The following is a 17,600-nucleotide window of genomic DNA, read 5'->3' on the forward strand; positions in this document are numbered from 1 at the left end:
GATATTCTTAGAATCATAGAATTTTACAATCTAGAACAAAGCCATTTGGTCCAACCTGTCAGTACTAGCTATTTTAAAAAGCTGTAGTGCAATCCCACACGCCCTGATTTTTCTCCATAACCATGTAAATTCCTAATCCTCAAGTACCTGTCCACATTCCTTTTAAATTATTTACAAAATGAGCCTTCAATCATCTTTTCAGGTACAACATTTTAGATCCCAATAGATTTCTGATTGAAAAAGTTATCTTTCTCCCCGATACAGCCTTTTTACCTTTGCACGACTGGGGGGAACCCCGCGACTGAGTCACATTTTAAAATAGCTGCTGTAAACTTTGCTTACATGGCAGTATGAATATTCAGTGAGAGGGGATTGTGTGGTGAGGGGCTCACTAATTATAGGTAAATGTCCAAAATGTATTACAGTGAGGTTCTTGCCCTTTGTAGGCGGGAAGCGCGTTACATCATCAATGAGGGGCGTGGAAAATCGGGAAACCTGATCGCCTGACGTTTCCCGACTCTTGTGATTGATGAGACCATCAATTCACGCGACACGTGGTTAGAAGTGAACAGTGTTTTTAATCGTCTTACAACAGAGCCTGCCTGTGACGAGATGAACTCCAGATGAACTGGCAGGCAGGCTCTCAGCATCAACCTTTATACTTCCGGTTAGGGGGAGAAGCCATGGGTGGAGCCATGGGCGGAGCCAAGGGTGGAGCCCAGTACAAGCTCCTCATCTCCCCCTATGGGTAGAGCTGCACAACTACACGTGATCCAATACAATATACAGACTCAACACATGTTGTACAATACAGTGTGGATTATTAGTATTTATAATTCACCACAGTGATATTTGCGCCCACCAACCTCGGATTTTAGCCCACCAATCTCTGTATAGGAATATCACAACTGACATTGATTCTGCTCTCTGGAACTCAAATGAATCAATATTTATGTTCTTTGGGGTCTCTGTACTGTAAAATGTTATTTCCTTTATCCCTTTCTTTACTGGCTGATTGTGGAAGTGATGTTGTGAACCCTTCTTTCTGCATTTTGAGTGTTTGCAAATAAACTAATGTTTGGATTTCATCCGATCTAGAGTTTGCCGTGGGGGTATTAATGGAACCTTGAATTGCACAAAAACGGAGGGATTGGGAAAATACTTTTAAAAAGAGAAAGAAATCAAAACACCTTTCTTTTTACGGAAAGGTGGTGAGAGGAGAAATGAGTACTGTTTAAATTAACCCTAACCTAATAATAACAATAGAACATAGAACGTACAGTGCAGAAGGAGGCCATTCGGCCCATCGAGTCTGCACGACCCACTTAAGCCCTCACATCCACCCTATCCCCGTAACCCAATAACCCCTCCTAACCTTTTTGATCACTAAGGGCAATTTATCATGGCCAATCCACCTGACCTGCACGTCTTTGGACTGTGGGAGGAAACTCACACAGACACGGGGAGAACGTAATAATAATCTTTATTGTCACAAGTACGCTTGCATTAACCCTGCAATGAAGTTACTGTGAAAATCCCCTAGTCACCACATTCGGGTACACTGAGGGAGAATTCAGAATGTCCAATTCACCTAAGCGGGACTTATGGGAGGAAACCGGAGCACTCGGAGGAAATCCAGGCAGACACAGGGAGAACATGCAGACTCCGTACAGACAGTGACCCAAGCCAGGAATCGAACCTGGGACCCTGGTGCTGTGAAGCAGCAGTGCTAACCACTGTGCTACGATGCCTCTGTAACAGTATCATTTTATCCCCATCCTGCCAAAATGCTGAAGACTGCTCAGTGTCAGGACACCCTGGGCTAGTGCATGGTCAATTCCAGTGTCACTTGACCCGGAGTCACAACACAAGTGAAATTAGGTGTTATTTTAAAATACCTGAGGACCCTGGCTGAGCCCAATAAAATGCAGTCACCATGTTTGTAACTTTAACACAAGTAACCTTTTATTATGAACAGTATAATAATTAAATAGGCAAAAAGAAGTACAACTGACTATCTAATACCCCTTCCTAACCCTCTCACCTAACCCCCTCCCCTTTCGAACTACCCTCACTCTGTACATATACACAGACAAACAGAGGGAAAGGGGTGGTTGAGAGGTAAAGAAAATATTAATTAAAATAAAATTATAAAGAATCGGAATGCACTGGGATGACTTCTAGTTAGTGTCTTTCTGAGGTTCAGCTTTATTTTCAATGCTTCTTCCTTCTAGGCATGAGATGGTTTTCTCTGGTAAGGTTGTCTACTTTCTTCGTAGATTCAAGATCATTTCAAGTTTGTAGAGGGAGAGACTGACCCTTTCACTTCCAAGGTCTAAACACTTCTTTCAAGCTCTCTCAGAAAGAATTGTGCAGGAACCAATCACTGACTGTTTCCAGGCAGAACACTGTCCCTGGCCAACCCACAGGTTGCCAGCCAGCCACTCAAACTGACTTCCTCCGAAACCAGATCCTAAGATTCATTCGGTGCTGAAGGTCTGTTTCTCCTTTGCAATATACAAAACCTAGGAACACAATGTCCCAACAAGCAGGCTGCTTCAGCTTGAGTCCACTGCTTAAAGGCACATTCTGAATATGGGTCCAAGGACCAAACATAATAAAAGAAAAGAAAATGGAAACAAAGGAAATTAACAGGAAGAACTCTTCCATACCTCCCCCACTTTGGGGGATGAAACACAATTGCAAGGATGTTCACACCAAGGTATGCAACACAAAACACACATTCAGTCATCCTTGCTTTCCCACTACCTAACTTTGTCTACATGCTCCTTTCATGTGTCAATGTAAACTATCAAGTCATCCAAATAGACCGTGCAGTTAGGCACCCTAGCCAATACTTGGACCATAAGTTGCTGAAATGTTTTTCAGCATTTAACCCACTTCTTAGTTAGAAGCTCTGGGTTCGAATCCCACTCCAGAGGGTGATGCCATGGAAGGAGAGTTCATGACGTGGCCAAAAAGGATTGATTATCAGCTTGTAAATCTTTCCAATGTGCCTTAGCCAGGCTCACAGCAGGAAAATCTCCTGGTCAGCCATGCTTGATGTGGAGTGGCACCCATCGAGCTATGGCCTCTGGTGGAATGGTGACCTGTTCCAGGAAAACCTAGCCACGGTAACAAACATAAGCACATGCTTTGTTTGCCTTATGTCTCACTAGACACACAAAAGCTTCTAACTCTATGTAAACCTTAACGGTCCATTAATGTCTGTAAATTACATTATTCTCAATATTTAGATGACGAGATATTGTAGAATAAATGGACGTAAACTGCACAATTGAAGGTGAAAGAAATTTGGGAGGCATGGTGGTGCAGTGGTTAGCACTGCTAACTCACGGCACCGAGGACCCGGGTTCGATCCCGGCCCCAGGTCACTGTCCATTTGGAGCCTGCACGTTCTCCCCGTGTCTGAATGGGTTTCTTCCGGGTGCTCCGGTTTCCTTCCACAAGTCCCGAAAGACGTGCTGTTAGGTAATTTGGGCATTCTAAATTCTCCCTCTGTGTACCTGAACAGACACCAGAATGTGGCGACTCGGGGATTTTCACAGTAACTTCATTGCAGTGTTAATGTAAGTCTACTTGTGGCAATAAAGATTATTATTATTATGTGCAGGGTAGGTGGATTGACCACACAAAATAGTCCCTTAATTGGAAAAAAAAGAATTGGGTACTCTAAATTTATATTTAAAAAAAGAAAGTGAAACAAATATTCTTGAACAGCATTTTAAACTGTGTCAATTTCTTTTAATTTTTTAAGCTGTAATTACATACCATTCTGACAACTGGTATGAGCAAATATCAATTCTCCCTTTTGGGGAGCTTACCAAGTGCTGCCTTCTTGATCCTTCCATATGCTATATGAATTGCCATTTTTGGTACGGAAGGACATAATACTTGTAATGCCTATATAAAAGAAGTTAAAATACAAAAATTAATTAAAAATAGCCGTACAACAAATAAAAGTGCTCTATTACTCATATCTGCAGTGTTCACATCTTTGCATGAATTTAATGCACCCTCACCAGAGGTGGAATCAAAAGCAGCTGTGTGGTCCGGCCGGAAGGTACAATGTGGGGATCCACTGTCTTCCTGCCTCCCTCTGATTTAGTCCAAGGGAAGGAGACCTGAGGACAACCTTCCCACCCAGAGACCAACTGAAACCCTTACGCGGTCTCTGAGTAAGCCTGTTGCTTACCCAAGCTGCATTCCAAAATGTGGTGGTGAGCATTCTTCATGAACTTAGTTGTAAAAATGTCAGTTATAGATGAAAATATTACATACCATCTTTCATTTGTTGCTTCATGCTCAGTTGAATCTTGAAGCTGTTTGGCCCCATCACATTCCAACTATTGGTTTTCTCCAGATACTTATAGATGTAGTAAATTGGTGCAACACTCATTAGCGCTGATTCAGCAGAGCCACTAGGTAGGTTAGTTAGCTTGTGAACTCCTTCAGGGTTTAAAGCTATGGACATCGTTTCACCAATTAAATCACCTGTCAGAACCCAAGACAAAATCCTTTAGCATAACTGACAACTAAACTAGTAAAAAAATTTCAGCAGCAGGTCAGTCAGCATATTAAACAGAAAGGTAAATTGCTAAAAGTTTAACCCATTATGAGCTTTGATGAAGGGCTGCACACAAAACAATTGGCTGGATTCACCGTTTTGGAAGCTAAGTGCCAACGCCGGCGTGGGAACTGCGGCGTTTTACGATGGCAAAACTGGCATCCAACCCTCACCGATCCTGCGACTGGTGAGGGGCTAGCAGGCGCACCGTGTAAAACACCTGGCTCCCACGATATAAACTCCTTAAGAATGGTCGGACCGTGCATGCGCATGGCGATGACTTGTAGCGGTCACACCGTAAAACATGGCGGCAGCCGTGTGCGGACCCAACCTCCCAAATAGGCTCTGGCCACCTCCCACCAGTCCCTCCAGCCCTTGCGGAACCCCCCCCCCCCCCCCCCCCCACAGTCAGAAGCATGGCTCCGGGGCCGACTATGGCAGCAGTGGACACAGTCAGCGGCCACCACGGCGTGTTCCCGACCGCTGAGACCACAAGTCTCCCGTGCAGTTGGGAACTCGGCCGTTCGGGGGCGGAGCATCTGGGAGGGCCTCCAGGTGATGCGCCAACGCTGTTCCTACAGCGCGTGACGCGATGACGTCATTTCGGAGGCGGCAGAGGAAAGAAAACTGTCATCAATCCGGTGCCAGTGAATCCCGCCCAATATGTGTGGAACCTTGCCATATATTTTCAAAGTGTCAGATTCAGACTGGTGAGTAGCTCACCAGTTGCAGACCAGTTTTCTCTCCAGATCTTGAGCTTCTTTAAAAAAAATCCCACATTTGTAAACCCCCTATACCAGTCCCACCATCATAACCCCCCATTGGAGACCCTCACTAGATTCCCAATATCAGAGACCACCCCATATCAGAGATCCCCCCATATCAGAATCCCCATAAAAGAGAACACCCCATATCAGAGAGGCCCCCATAATAGAGAACCCACAATATAACAGAGAACTCCGCTTCCCAGCTCCCATCACTCACTCCTGTCTGGAAGCTAAAGAGCAGTTCAGGCAGAAACAGTGCATAAATTACTGCTTTTTCACTCACCTGTCCCTTACACCTGCGGGTACCGACGGGCCAGAGGTGTGGGGATGGGGGGGGAGAAGAACATGTGCGAAGACCCAACATGTGCGACTGACGGTGGCGGCCATTTTGTGAATCTGATTCGGCTGAGGACTCGGACTACCCGCAACTGGGAGTGATCACCCTCGACCAAATGCAGCCAAAGCACCTGTAGAATTCCATGGTGAAGGTCCAGATCAATGGGCGCAACACTCCCTGCCTCTTCAACTCCGGGAGCACGGAGAGCTTTATCCACCCAGAAACAGTAAGGCGCTGTTTTATCGCGTATTTGGATAACTTGTTCATCAGTGGCTGGGAGGTTGCTGGCACACAGCTGCACCTGTGCCTCAATGTGGTGAATGAAGTTGCCCTGTTCACACGGCGTGGCGATGGATCGGGATAGGGCATTCGCGATGATCAGCTCCTTACCCGGTGTGTAGACGAGTTCAAAGTCATATCGGCAGAGACGAAGAAGAATTCGCTGCAGCCGCGGTGTCATATCATTTAAATCCTTCTAGATTATGTGGACTAAAGGCCTGTGGTCTGTTACCACCTTTGACAGGCCGTATACATAGTCATGAAACTTGACTTTTGCTGTCAGGAGACCCAAGCATTCTTTTTCGATCTGGGTATATCGTTGTTTGGTCAGAGTCCTGGCCCTGGATGCGTATGCCACTGGAGCCCAGGACAGGGAGTCATCTCGCTGGAGGAGCACCGCACCAATGCCGTCCTGCCTTCCGTCTGTGGATATCTTGGTATCCTTGGTTGGCTCAAAGAACGCCAGTACTGGGGCTGTGGTGAGCTTCGCCTTCAGCTCAAGCCACTCTGCTTGATGAACCAAGGGCAGCACGGTAGCATTGCGGATAGCACAATCGCTTCACAGCTACAGGGTCCCAGGTTCGATTCCGGCTTGGGTCACTGTCTGTGCGGAGTCTGCATATCCTCCCCGTGTGTGCGTGGGTTTCCTCCGGGTGCTCCGATTTCCTCCCACAGTCCAAAGATGTGCAGGTTAGGTGGATCGGCCATGATAAATTGCCCTTAGTGTCCAAAATTGCCCTTAGTGTTGGGTGGGGTTACTGTGTTATGGGGATAGGTGTTAACCTTGCGTAGGGTGCTCTTTCCAGGAGCCGGTGCAGACTCGATGGGCCGAATGGCCTCCTTCTGCACTGTAAATTCTATGTATTCTATGTATTCTATGTGCGGGAAGCCACTGGACACTGTGGACTTTTTTTACGAGATGCCGGAGGGCTGTGCTTTGGCATGCCATGTTGGGAATGAATTTTCCGAGAATATTTACCATCCCAAGGAAACATAGGACCGCCTTTTTGTCTTCTGGGGTCTTCATGGCATTGATTGCCAGTACCTTGTCAGCATCAGGTTGCACACCCTGCTGTGAAATGTGGTCACCCAGAAACTTGATAGCGGATTGACCAAATGAACATTTGGCCCTGTTGAGCTGGAGGCCATTTCCGTGGTTCCTCTGGAAAACCTGTCAGAGGCGAGCGATGTGATCCTCAGGCGTCGTGGACCAGATGATCACGTCGTCCACATAGACTCGCAGCTCCTTGATGCCCTTCATCATTTGCTCCATTATTCGATGAACGAGTGCAGAAGCTGAAATGATGCCGAAAGGCATGCAGTTGCAGCAATACTTGCCGAACGGAGTGTTAAACATGCACAGCTTCCTACTGAACTTGTCCAGCTGTATCTGCCAGAAACCCCGTGAGGCGTCCAGCTTGGTGAAAAATTTGGCATCAGCCATCTCACAGGTTAATTCTTCTCGCTTCGGGATCGGGTAGTGCTCTCGCATGATGTTGCAATTCAGGACTTTGATCTTGATGCAAATACGGAGTTCACCAGAGGGTTTCTTGACGCAGACCATGGAGCTGACCCAGTCTGTTGGTTCCGTGATCTTTGAAATGATGCCCTGGTCTTGGAGTTCTCGTAGCTGTGTTTTCAGACGATCCTTGATCCCCGGTGTGGTGCATGGATGATTGGGAGGGCATTCGGCTTGAGTAATATCTTGTCACGATATGGGAGCGTGCCCATCTCATCAAACACATTGTGGTATTGCGTGAGAATGTAATCTATCTCAGCCTGTAGGTTCGCATTGGGCGAGGCAGTCGCAGATGTGGAGTACATGACATGGACTCGCTGGACCAGATTTAGGAGTTGGCATGCGCGAGCACAGAGCAGGGATGCCTTGTCAGGTGGGACGGCCTTGAATCTTAACGTCGCCTTGATTGACTTGTGAGATACAGCGAACTGGCATGATCTACTGGGAGCTATGGCATTGCCATTGTAGTCAAGGAGCTGGCAGGCTGGTGGAAGAATGAGAGGTTGGTTTTGGATGCTGTCGAAGTCTGACTGTGATATGAGATTCGCAGACTCGCCAGTGTCCAATTTGAATCGGATGTGACACTGGTTGACCGTGATGACAGCACACTACTCGTCGTCAGGACCCACACTCAGGATTGAAAGGCAGTTTGCAGGTGTGGTGGAGACCAGCTCACGTGTGGTGATGATGCCCACCCGATACGGAGACTCAAGGCAGTCAACATCGGGGTCTATTAGGCTTTTGGGATCAGAATCCTGCATGCCTTGTTGTATGTAGCGGACATGTCTGCACTGCAGCTGAGATCGCTGGCTGTTGCTCAGTGGAGCAAACCTGCAAAGGGCCGCATAATGCCCAGGCTTTCCACACTGTCGACATTGCCTGCCTTTGGCTGGACATTGGCGCTTTAAATGGGTGTAGCCACAATTTGGATATGTCATGACGCTGACGTCAGTGCGTTCTGTGTGTCGTCGCGCACGCACAGTGTGGACGGCTGCCATTCCCGCATGCGCAGTAGGGTCTTCGGCCTCATCGTCTTCCCAGTCGTGGCGCGCATACGTGGGGACCCGTGAAAAGCGTGCAAAACGGCCACTCTCCTCGATGCTCAGGCCTTGCATTTTTGCGATGGTCTGCACCCTTTCTGCCTCGTGGTAGGCGAGTTTTGCAGTTTCTGCCGCCCCGATGCGGGAGTAACAATTTCTGGCATGCTCATGGACAACGCATGTTTTGATGGCGATGGAGAGGGTCAACTGTTTGATTTTGAGTAGCTGCTCCCGCAGGGAGTCGGACTGGACCCAGAAAACAATCTGATCCCGGATCATGGAATCAGCCGCTGAGTCATAATTACATGACTGCGCTAGGATGCGGAGATGGGTCAAGAAGGACTGAAAATATTCATCCTTACCCTGAAGCCTCTGTTGGAAGATGCACCGTTCAAAGCTCTCATTCACCTCGACTTCGCAGTGGCTGTCGAATTTCAGCAGAACTGTCTTGAACTTCGTCTTGTCTTCGCCATCGGCAAAAGTGAGTGAGTTATAGATGTGGATGGCGTGATCCCCGTAGTCGACAGGAACAGCACAATCTTCTTGGCATCCAATGCTGCCTCGGGGTCGGAGGCCTCGATGTACAGGAGGAACTTCTGTTTGAAGACCTTCCAGTTGGCGCCGAGGTTGCCGGAGATCCGGAGTTGCGGAGGGGGCTGGATCTTTTCCATGCCGCTGGATGTTTGCTTGCTGGTAGTTGCAGAGTCACTTGAGGTAGGTTTGTTAGAGTTAATAGTTCCCTGGTGCCATCATGTGTTATCTGAGGTTGGTCTAACATCGACTGCAACTGGATGCAGTGAGACTCGAATCAGGCTTCCGACACACGAGATGGTCCAGCACTGTTTTATTGAACTTGCTTGTTGCTGTACATAATCTGCTGTGGATTGACACTCTATTAATCTAAATTGATAACCTCAGACTGGCTTGACCAGACTAGCTCTCTGTCACATGGAGAAGGTGCTCATGGCACTCTATCTCTGTAGCTGTATCCAGTGAGAAGAGGTAGAGTCTTAATGCCTTGTGTGTTTTATAGTGGTAGTGTCCTGTCTGGTGATTGGTTGTTCTGTGTCATGTGTGTTCATTGGTTATCCTGTGTGTCAATCACTGACTGTCTGCATCTCATTATATCTATGAGTGGATATTAAGACACCTGGAACCTGCCAAAACTCACTGATTTATCAGAAGAGCTCACATTAATATTTAACATTAAAGCTCTTTAATATTTCAATTCCATGACGAATCAAATAGTAGGAATACTACCTTGCACAGTTAACGTATTCTTCGGTTCTACGTTTGGGAGAATATTTAATGGTCTTTTCAGTCGAATTTCAATCCTTCTCACCATTATGCCTAAAGAAAAAAATTCAAAAAATCACTTGGGTTAGTACAACTATCTAAACAAAACCTTCAATTGAATATTATGTGGGAAACTTAGTGTATAACATACCCAAGATGTTGGCTGGATCCAATACGTACCCCAAATTTTTCTCTTTCTTAATACCTTCTGGCTGTGGACCAAAACAGAAGTTATCAATGAAAAAGAACAGTGAAAATGCAAAAAGCACTGTATTTATAGAACCAAAATATACACTTAAATATTTTAATGTGTACTAAATGGCTGGAATTTCTACAGGAACAATAGATAACAGAATGATTATGAGGCAGTGTCTCACTGAGAGATTTATATTAGATTATAAACCATGAGTGAATCTCAAGGGATTTACATAATTTTAACTCTGAGGTGAAGTGTCAGCAGCTATTTTTGTAACAAAGATTATTTTATTTAATCTTAAAAAACATTTTTTGGTCAGCTGTCGCTGTGATGATTGGTGCTAACAGCTGTTGTGCAAAGTTTTGATGCATGAAGAAGTTCAGGCTGAAGAAGTATAGGTTAACAACAATCAACAATTGATTAATTGGGAAACAATTTAGACTACATTTACTTAATTTCCTGTGACACAGAGGAATCAGAATGTGACACGGGCAGAATGGTAGCATTGTGGTTAGCACTGTTGCTTCACAGCTCCAGGGTTCCAGGTTTGATTCCAGGCTTGGGTGACTGTGCGGAGTCTACACGTGAAACGAAATGAAAATCGCTTACTGTCACAAGTAAACTTCAAATGAAGTTACTGTGAAAAGCCCCTAGTCACCACATTCCAGCACCTGTTCGGGGAGGCTGGTATGGGAATTGAACTCTGCTGCTGGCCTGCCTTGGTCTGCTTTAAAAGCCAGCTCATTAGCCCTGTGCTAAACCAGCCCGTTGCTAAACCAGCCCCTTCTTTGGCTCACCATTTTGGAAGGGACTTTGGTTCACCTCGTCTTTGCGTGGGTTTCCTCCGGGTGCTCCGGTTTCCTCCCACAATCCAAAGATGGCAGGTTAAGTGAGGCCAAGCTAAATTGCTCTTTTTAGTGTCCAAAAAAAAGGTTAAGTGGGGTTACTTGGTTACAGGGATAGGGTGGAGTCGATTGCTCTTTCCAAGAGCCAGTGCAGACTTGATGGGCCGAATGGCCTCCTTCTGCACTGTAAGATCTATAAAACAGGAGAGCCTACAGGTGAAGCAAGCAGATAACTTGAATAGTATATGCAGATTTAATTCTGTCCCCATATTGATGTCATAAATTGTCAATTTTATTTCACCATTATAAAGCCCCAGGTCAATATTTATAAATGTATTGTCTGCTTACAACTTTGAACCAGTGGTGGCCCTGTAGTGCCTCCACTGGAGGAAGAGTGCCAATACAGCATTAAAAGTTTACATAGGTAGTTCATTATAAAATTCAACATAGAAATCTATAAGGGGATATGTTGACAAGAAGTGTAGACAGATATAATATGTTTACTGTATCTGTAAAAATAAATATAAATGAAATGCTGAGCATTTTCTTGTAATATCATAATTTTATAATGCTGTTTCATGTTATATGAATTCCACAGCATAATGTTATGTATATTTCTCGGCATAGTTTGTGGCCCCTCAATGTGTATATTTCACTATTATAAATGGTCATCTGACTTTTCAGATTGTCTGGGTGCCCCCAGCAAGGCATATAAGGGAATTCACGGAGGCAACACACCCATGAATAGATATAACCCCTTATGACAGGTTACTAGCTGCACTGAAGTATTGAAAGCAAAGAAGGGGATTGTGCAAAATTTTAGAATGGGGATTAACACTTCTCTGCTGCTAATCACAAGAGGTGCCTATGTATGTTCGTATGTACATATGCTCATGTTTTAAAAGTTTGCAGCCAATGTCTAATTAACCTCTTTAAAATTAGTTGCAAATTTATCTTCTTTGCAAATCACAAGTAGCCGTGGTCATTATAAAATGTTTAAAAAAACAGAAACATAACACCTCAAGTATTTATATGGTGAAATGTAATGCTCTGTGTTGCGCTGAACTGAAGATCCTTAGTTCAATTTCCAGTCTGCACCCTGTTTATTGGTTCAGTGGGGCACCACAAGTGGCCTCCTTGCCAACTATACCTCATCCAAGGGACTATGATTCAAGTGCCTTTACCCAACTGTCTCCCTTTATCTCTCCCTCTTCCTTAGCCCCACAGCTAGTGAAACTCTCACCATGCTTTTGCAACCTCCAAACTTTCCAACATCCTCTTTGCTAGTCGCCCAAGCTCCATTTTACATAATCTGCAATTCATTCAAAATTCAGTCACCTAGATTCTATCTTGCTTGAAGTCCTGCTTACTTATTACCCAATCCTTGCCAACCTCAGTTGACATTTATCTCTTAGCAAAGTGAATTCAAGGGAGTGGGTCAGATTTTGTTCTTGTGTCCTGGATTCTCCCCATTGGTTGGAGAACCAGCAGGAACCCCGCGTCACTTCTAAGGCAGAGGCCCAATGCAATGAAGTAACTGGCCTGCATTGGACTTCCCATGTGATTAGGGCCCCCAGATGTTGGAAATCCCTCTCCCAGAAGTTGGCAGCCAATGAGGGGCCAGCAGATGTCCATTGCAGGGAATGCCACCGAGAGCGGCAGATGATACCAGCCTCATGATTGACAAAGGATCATTGAACCCAAGTGAGTGAGGTCATGAGATGGGATGTGGGGAGACGGTCACTGGTGTTTAGTCAAAGGAAAGGGCAAGGGCCTGGCTTTCTGTAACCTACCCCCCCCCCCCCCCCCATTCCTAATACCTGTCAACAAGGGACCACCCTCTGAGGCCGCTGGCAAACCTGACAGGATTTGCTGGGAGGCCTTTGGGAGACATGGGACAGCCGTGTGAGTTTGGGAGAGGGGCCACTAAATTCTGGTGGGCTCTGGGATAATTAGCTTTAAGTGGCTCATTAAGATTACAGCCTAATTGCCTTCCTACAGTTGGCAGGCAAGATTCTGCATCGGGCCCTTCCCCTTCCCACCCCCAACTTGATTGAGGACAGTTTTCCTGATGTTGGAATCCAATGCAGGTACTCCCACCTGATTCTCCTGCCCACCGTCATCCCCATGCCCTCTTCGGCAGATTCCACTAAATCCAGCCATACATTTTTGAAACATCTCTATATCTTTGCTTCTCCTTACAACTGCAGCCTGAATCCATCTAAGGTTCCTGTCCATGACCTCCACTCTGCTAACATCTCTCCACTGCACAATTTATCCCTCCCGTGATTTAACCATCAGTGGAATTTAGCCTTTTGTCTCTTCACTCTGGAACTCCTTCTTCCACTTTGCTAGATCTCTGCCTCATCTTCAAAATAAGAATAACTTTTATTTATATATAATCCCTTTATTCTTGCAAAAGAGGCATTCTTTAAAAAAAGGATCCTTTAGAAAAGGGCTCTCAACCGTTTCTTCATCTTTTCTTTAATCACAATCTTGGTTACTGCATCGTGATTTTGATTTTGATTTGATTTATTATTGTCACATGTATTAGTATACAGAGAAAAGTATTGTTTCTTGCATGCTGTACAAACAATGCATACCATACATAGGGAAGGAAGGAGAGACTGCAGAATATAATGTTACAGTTATAGCAAGGTGTAGAGAAAAGATCAACTTCATACGAGGTTAGGGCAGCATGGTGGCACAGTGGGTTAGCTCTGATGCCTCACGGCGCCGAGGTCCCAGGTTCGATCCCGGTTCTGGGTCACTGTTCGTGTGGAGTTTGCACATTCTCCCCGTGTCTACGTGGGTTTCACCCCCACAGCCCTAAAATATGCAGGGTAGGTGGACTGGCCATGCTAAATTGCCCCTTAATTGAAAAAAATTAATTGGGTACACTAAATTTATTTTTTTTTAAACTAAATACAAGGTAGGTCCATTCAAATGTCTGATGGCAGTAGGGAAGAAGCTGTTTAGGAATCGGTTGGTATGTGACCTCAAACTTTGGTATCTTTTTCCTGACGGGAGAAGGTGGAAGAGATATGTCCGGGGTGCGTGGGGTCCTTAATTATGCTGACTGCCTTTCTGAGGCAGCAGGAATTGTAGACAGAGTTAATGGATGGGAGGCTGGTTTGTGTGATGGACTGGGCTACATTCACAACCTTTTATAATTTCCTGCGGGGCAGAGCAGGAACCATACCAAGCTGTGATACAACCAGAAAGAATGCATTCTATGGTGCATCTGTAGAAGTTGGTGAGAGTCGTAGCTGACATGCCAAATTTCCTCAGTCTTCTGAGAAAGTAGAGTCGCTGGTGGGCTTTCTTAACTATAGTGTCGGCATGGGGGGACCAGGACAGGTTGTTGGTGATCTGGACACCTAAACATGTGAAGCTCTCGACCCTTTCTACTTCGTTCCCATTGATGTAGACAGGGGCATGATCTCCACTACGCTTCCTGAAGTCAATGACAACATCCTTCGTTTTGACGTTGAGGGAGAAATTATTGTCGTTGCACCTGTTCACCAGATTCTCTATCTCATTCCTGTATTCTGTCTCGTCATTGTTTGAAATCTGACCCACTACTGTGGTATCATCAGCAAATTTGAAAATCGAGTTGGAGGGGAATTTGGTCACACAGTCATAGGTGTACAAGGGGTATAGTAGGGGGCTGAGGACACAGCCTTGTGGGGCACCGGTGTTGAGAATGATCGTGGAGGAAATGTAATTGCCTATCCTTACTGATTGTGGCCTGTGGGTTGGAAAGTTCAGGATCATGTCGCAGAGGAAGGAGTCGAGGCCAAGGCCACGGAGTTTGGAGATGTGTTTCATAGGAATTATGGTGTTGAAGGCTGAGCTATAGTCGATAACTAGGAGTCTGACATAGGCATCTTTGTTATCTAGGTGTTCCAGGGTAGAGTGCAGGGCCATGGAGATGGCGTCTGCTGTGGACCTGTTGCAGTGGTAGTGGTACATGATCAGAAGCCCCAACGAAAGCTATAGGCAAATTGGATTGTTCCATTGTTGTCCAGTTTGCAGAGGTAAACTAAACCAGCTCTGATGGAGCTGGGAGCTTCCTGATCTGTATGGTTCAATGACCTCTGGAAAAATTCAATAACCATCAAAAGTACAATTTTAAATTTACAAGGTGAAAATTAACACTATTAGTTTCAGTAACTTGCAGAATCAAACATTTCAAGACCTTCGAGAATGCCGTTTTGAAAGAAAAAGGAGATTATATTTGTGACATTCATATCATTAAGCAGGATTCATATTTTAATTTTGTATTATGATTTTAACCTGCTCCAGTTGATACTTTTATAAATTTACAATTTTGTTTATAAAGGAAGGGAAGATAATGAAGTGAAAAATTGCAACATACCACTACATTCAATTTGTGGACAATAATTTCTGATGCTGAATTTTGAATGTTCAGTGTGAAATTTATGCTGTGGACACCTATTTTCAGAGGAAGTACAGTGAATGTAAATGGAAGTGCTGAGAAACCTTCCAAGGTTTTTCTTTGGCAAGTAGAACGCTGTTTTCCTTCAATGCTTGTTTGAGAACCTTTGAATAAACACGTTCCCTCTTCTGTACTTATTTGTACACAGACCTTTGAACAAAATAATGCACAAGTAATTAAGCTTTATTTTACATTTTATGTACTTCAGTAGTGGTAGTTTAGCTCAGTTAGGGGGCAGAAGGCTTTGGGTTCAACTTCCATTACAGGATTAATTACAAAGTGTCTGGACTGACACTTCAGTTTAAAATTGGAGCAGTCAGGGGTGTGCAGCTGACACATTAAACTGAGCCTCTACCGTGGGCAGCACGGTAGCATTGTGAATAGCACAACTGCTTCACAGCTCCAGGGTCCCAGGTTCGACTCCGGCTTGGGTCACTGTCTGTGCGGAGTCTGCACATCCTCCCCGTGTGTGCGTGGGTTTCCTACGGGTGCTCCGGTTTCCTCCCACAGTCCAAAGATCTGCAGGTTAGGTGGATTGGCCATGATAAATTGCCCTTAGTGTCCAAAATTTCCCTTTGTGTTGGGTGGGGTTACTGGGTTATGGGGATAGGGTGGAGGTGTTGATCTTGGGTAGGGTGCTCTTTCCAAGAGCAGGTGCAGACTCGATGGGCCAAATGGCCTCCTTCTGCACTGTAAGTTCTATAATTCTATGATACTACCTGTTAAGGTGAATATGAGAGAATTCTTTGTACTACTGAAAGCATATCCCTTGGCCAACATTATTTCCTCAGCCAACATCATCAAAATGAATTACTTGTTTGTTGATTCAGAACTTGATGCTTACAAATTGTCTATGATTAGTTATATAATAATGGTTTAATTAAAAACTAATTAAGTATTTGAGAAGCACCTTGGGATACCCAGAAGACAAATAGGACATAAGACATAGCAACAGGAGTAGGCCATTTGGCCCCTTGAGCTTGCACCATCATTCAATAAGATCATTTGACTGACTTTGTTCTGAAATTAATATAATCAAAATGCAGCAATGAATAAGCCTTGCTCAAAGTGGTTCCGGACAGCTGGCAACATATCATTTTCATGCATATTTCTAATAATGTTTAAAATATATATACCCCACTTTTGTCCTTCCAATAATTATACACAGAAGCTCTTAGTTGCACTTGTTCACCTCGCACGACAGAATAAGGTAGTTTTGCTTTTAGAATAAAATCTTGATAAACTATCACCTTTATTGGGTCAGCAACACATATACCTGTGTAAAATATGAGAATTAAGAAGGATTGAATCGCATGCTTAATATTGGCAAGTTCTAAAGCTCTTCGGCTGTTTACTTACCAGAATTAGAAATTCCAACTCCTTGGACTTCCCAAGTAGTTAGTGAATCAGGCAATGTTTTTAACAGTGGTTGAGTACCTGAGCTGGACATAATGAGGACACAAAATTTATGTAAATCTGTGCCACATGTAAAATTTGAATCACAAATTTACTGTATTATTAATAGTTGAAAACCACACAAAGACAACTCCTGTGATTTAAAAAAATCTTATTTATTAGATATTCATCTGAAGTCTGGACTTCTGTTGACTTTTAAAAAATCCATTTCCAATTAACAGAGATGAAACTTTTATTTGTAGACAAGGGGCGGGATTCTCCGCCGGCGGGATTCTATGTTTTGCCGGCGCCCGGGAGTTTCCCGAAGGTGTGGGGCTACCCCACAATGGGAAACCCCATTGACCGGCTGGAGTAATGGAGAATCCCGCCGGCGGGTCGAGGCAGAAATGTGGCACTGCGGGGTGGTGAATCCAGCCCAAGAAGCTTAAATGAACAATACGTGGGCGGGATTCGCCGCCGGCGTGATGCTCCATTTTGCCGGCACTGGGGGCATGGGGCTGCCCCACAATGGGACATGGTGAGGCAGATATGTGGCGCGGCGGGGTGGAGCATCCCGCCCACTATAGCAAACCAATTGGCAATTTATCTATGGCATAAAGACAAAATTTAGCATTCTCATTGAATTGTTCTTGTATATGTTATGAGTTTCAATGTTCAAATATTTGCTTTGTTTTCATTTAATCAAACTTCTTCCTATGGACATTTATGGTAAAAGAGTAAAGATCACAAGTATATACGTATGCACCAACCGCCTCCATTTTACAGTGTGTTTGAACCCAGTCACTACTTTATATGCGTTTATACTTTACCATCAGCTTACAGACAGTTCCAAATAGTTTTCCTCCAAACTGCTAA

The 17,600-nt window shown here is 44.8% G+C and overlaps 1 protein-coding gene across 1 annotated transcript in view; it reads right to left on the reverse strand.

Moving 5' to 3' along the window:
* LOC119955595 (complement C5-like) overlaps positions 1 to 17,600 on the reverse strand; it is a 193,434-nt gene that overhangs the window by 66,089 nt on the left and 109,745 nt on the right. Inside the window, 7 exon segments of the mRNA XM_038781948.1 lie at positions 3,846 to 3,924; positions 4,303 to 4,515; positions 9,791 to 9,880; positions 9,978 to 10,038; positions 15,249 to 15,479; positions 16,466 to 16,605; positions 16,689 to 16,771. Of these exon segments, the coding sequence (XP_038637876.1) occupies positions 3,846 to 3,924; positions 4,303 to 4,515; positions 9,791 to 9,880; positions 9,978 to 10,038; positions 15,249 to 15,479; positions 16,466 to 16,605; positions 16,689 to 16,771 (897 nt within the window).

The sequence above is a fragment of the Scyliorhinus canicula genome, chromosome 21 (genome assembly GCF_902713615.1).
Source record: "Scyliorhinus canicula chromosome 21, sScyCan1.1, whole genome shotgun sequence".
Classification (NCBI taxonomy): domain Eukaryota; kingdom Metazoa; phylum Chordata; class Chondrichthyes; order Carcharhiniformes; family Scyliorhinidae; genus Scyliorhinus; species Scyliorhinus canicula.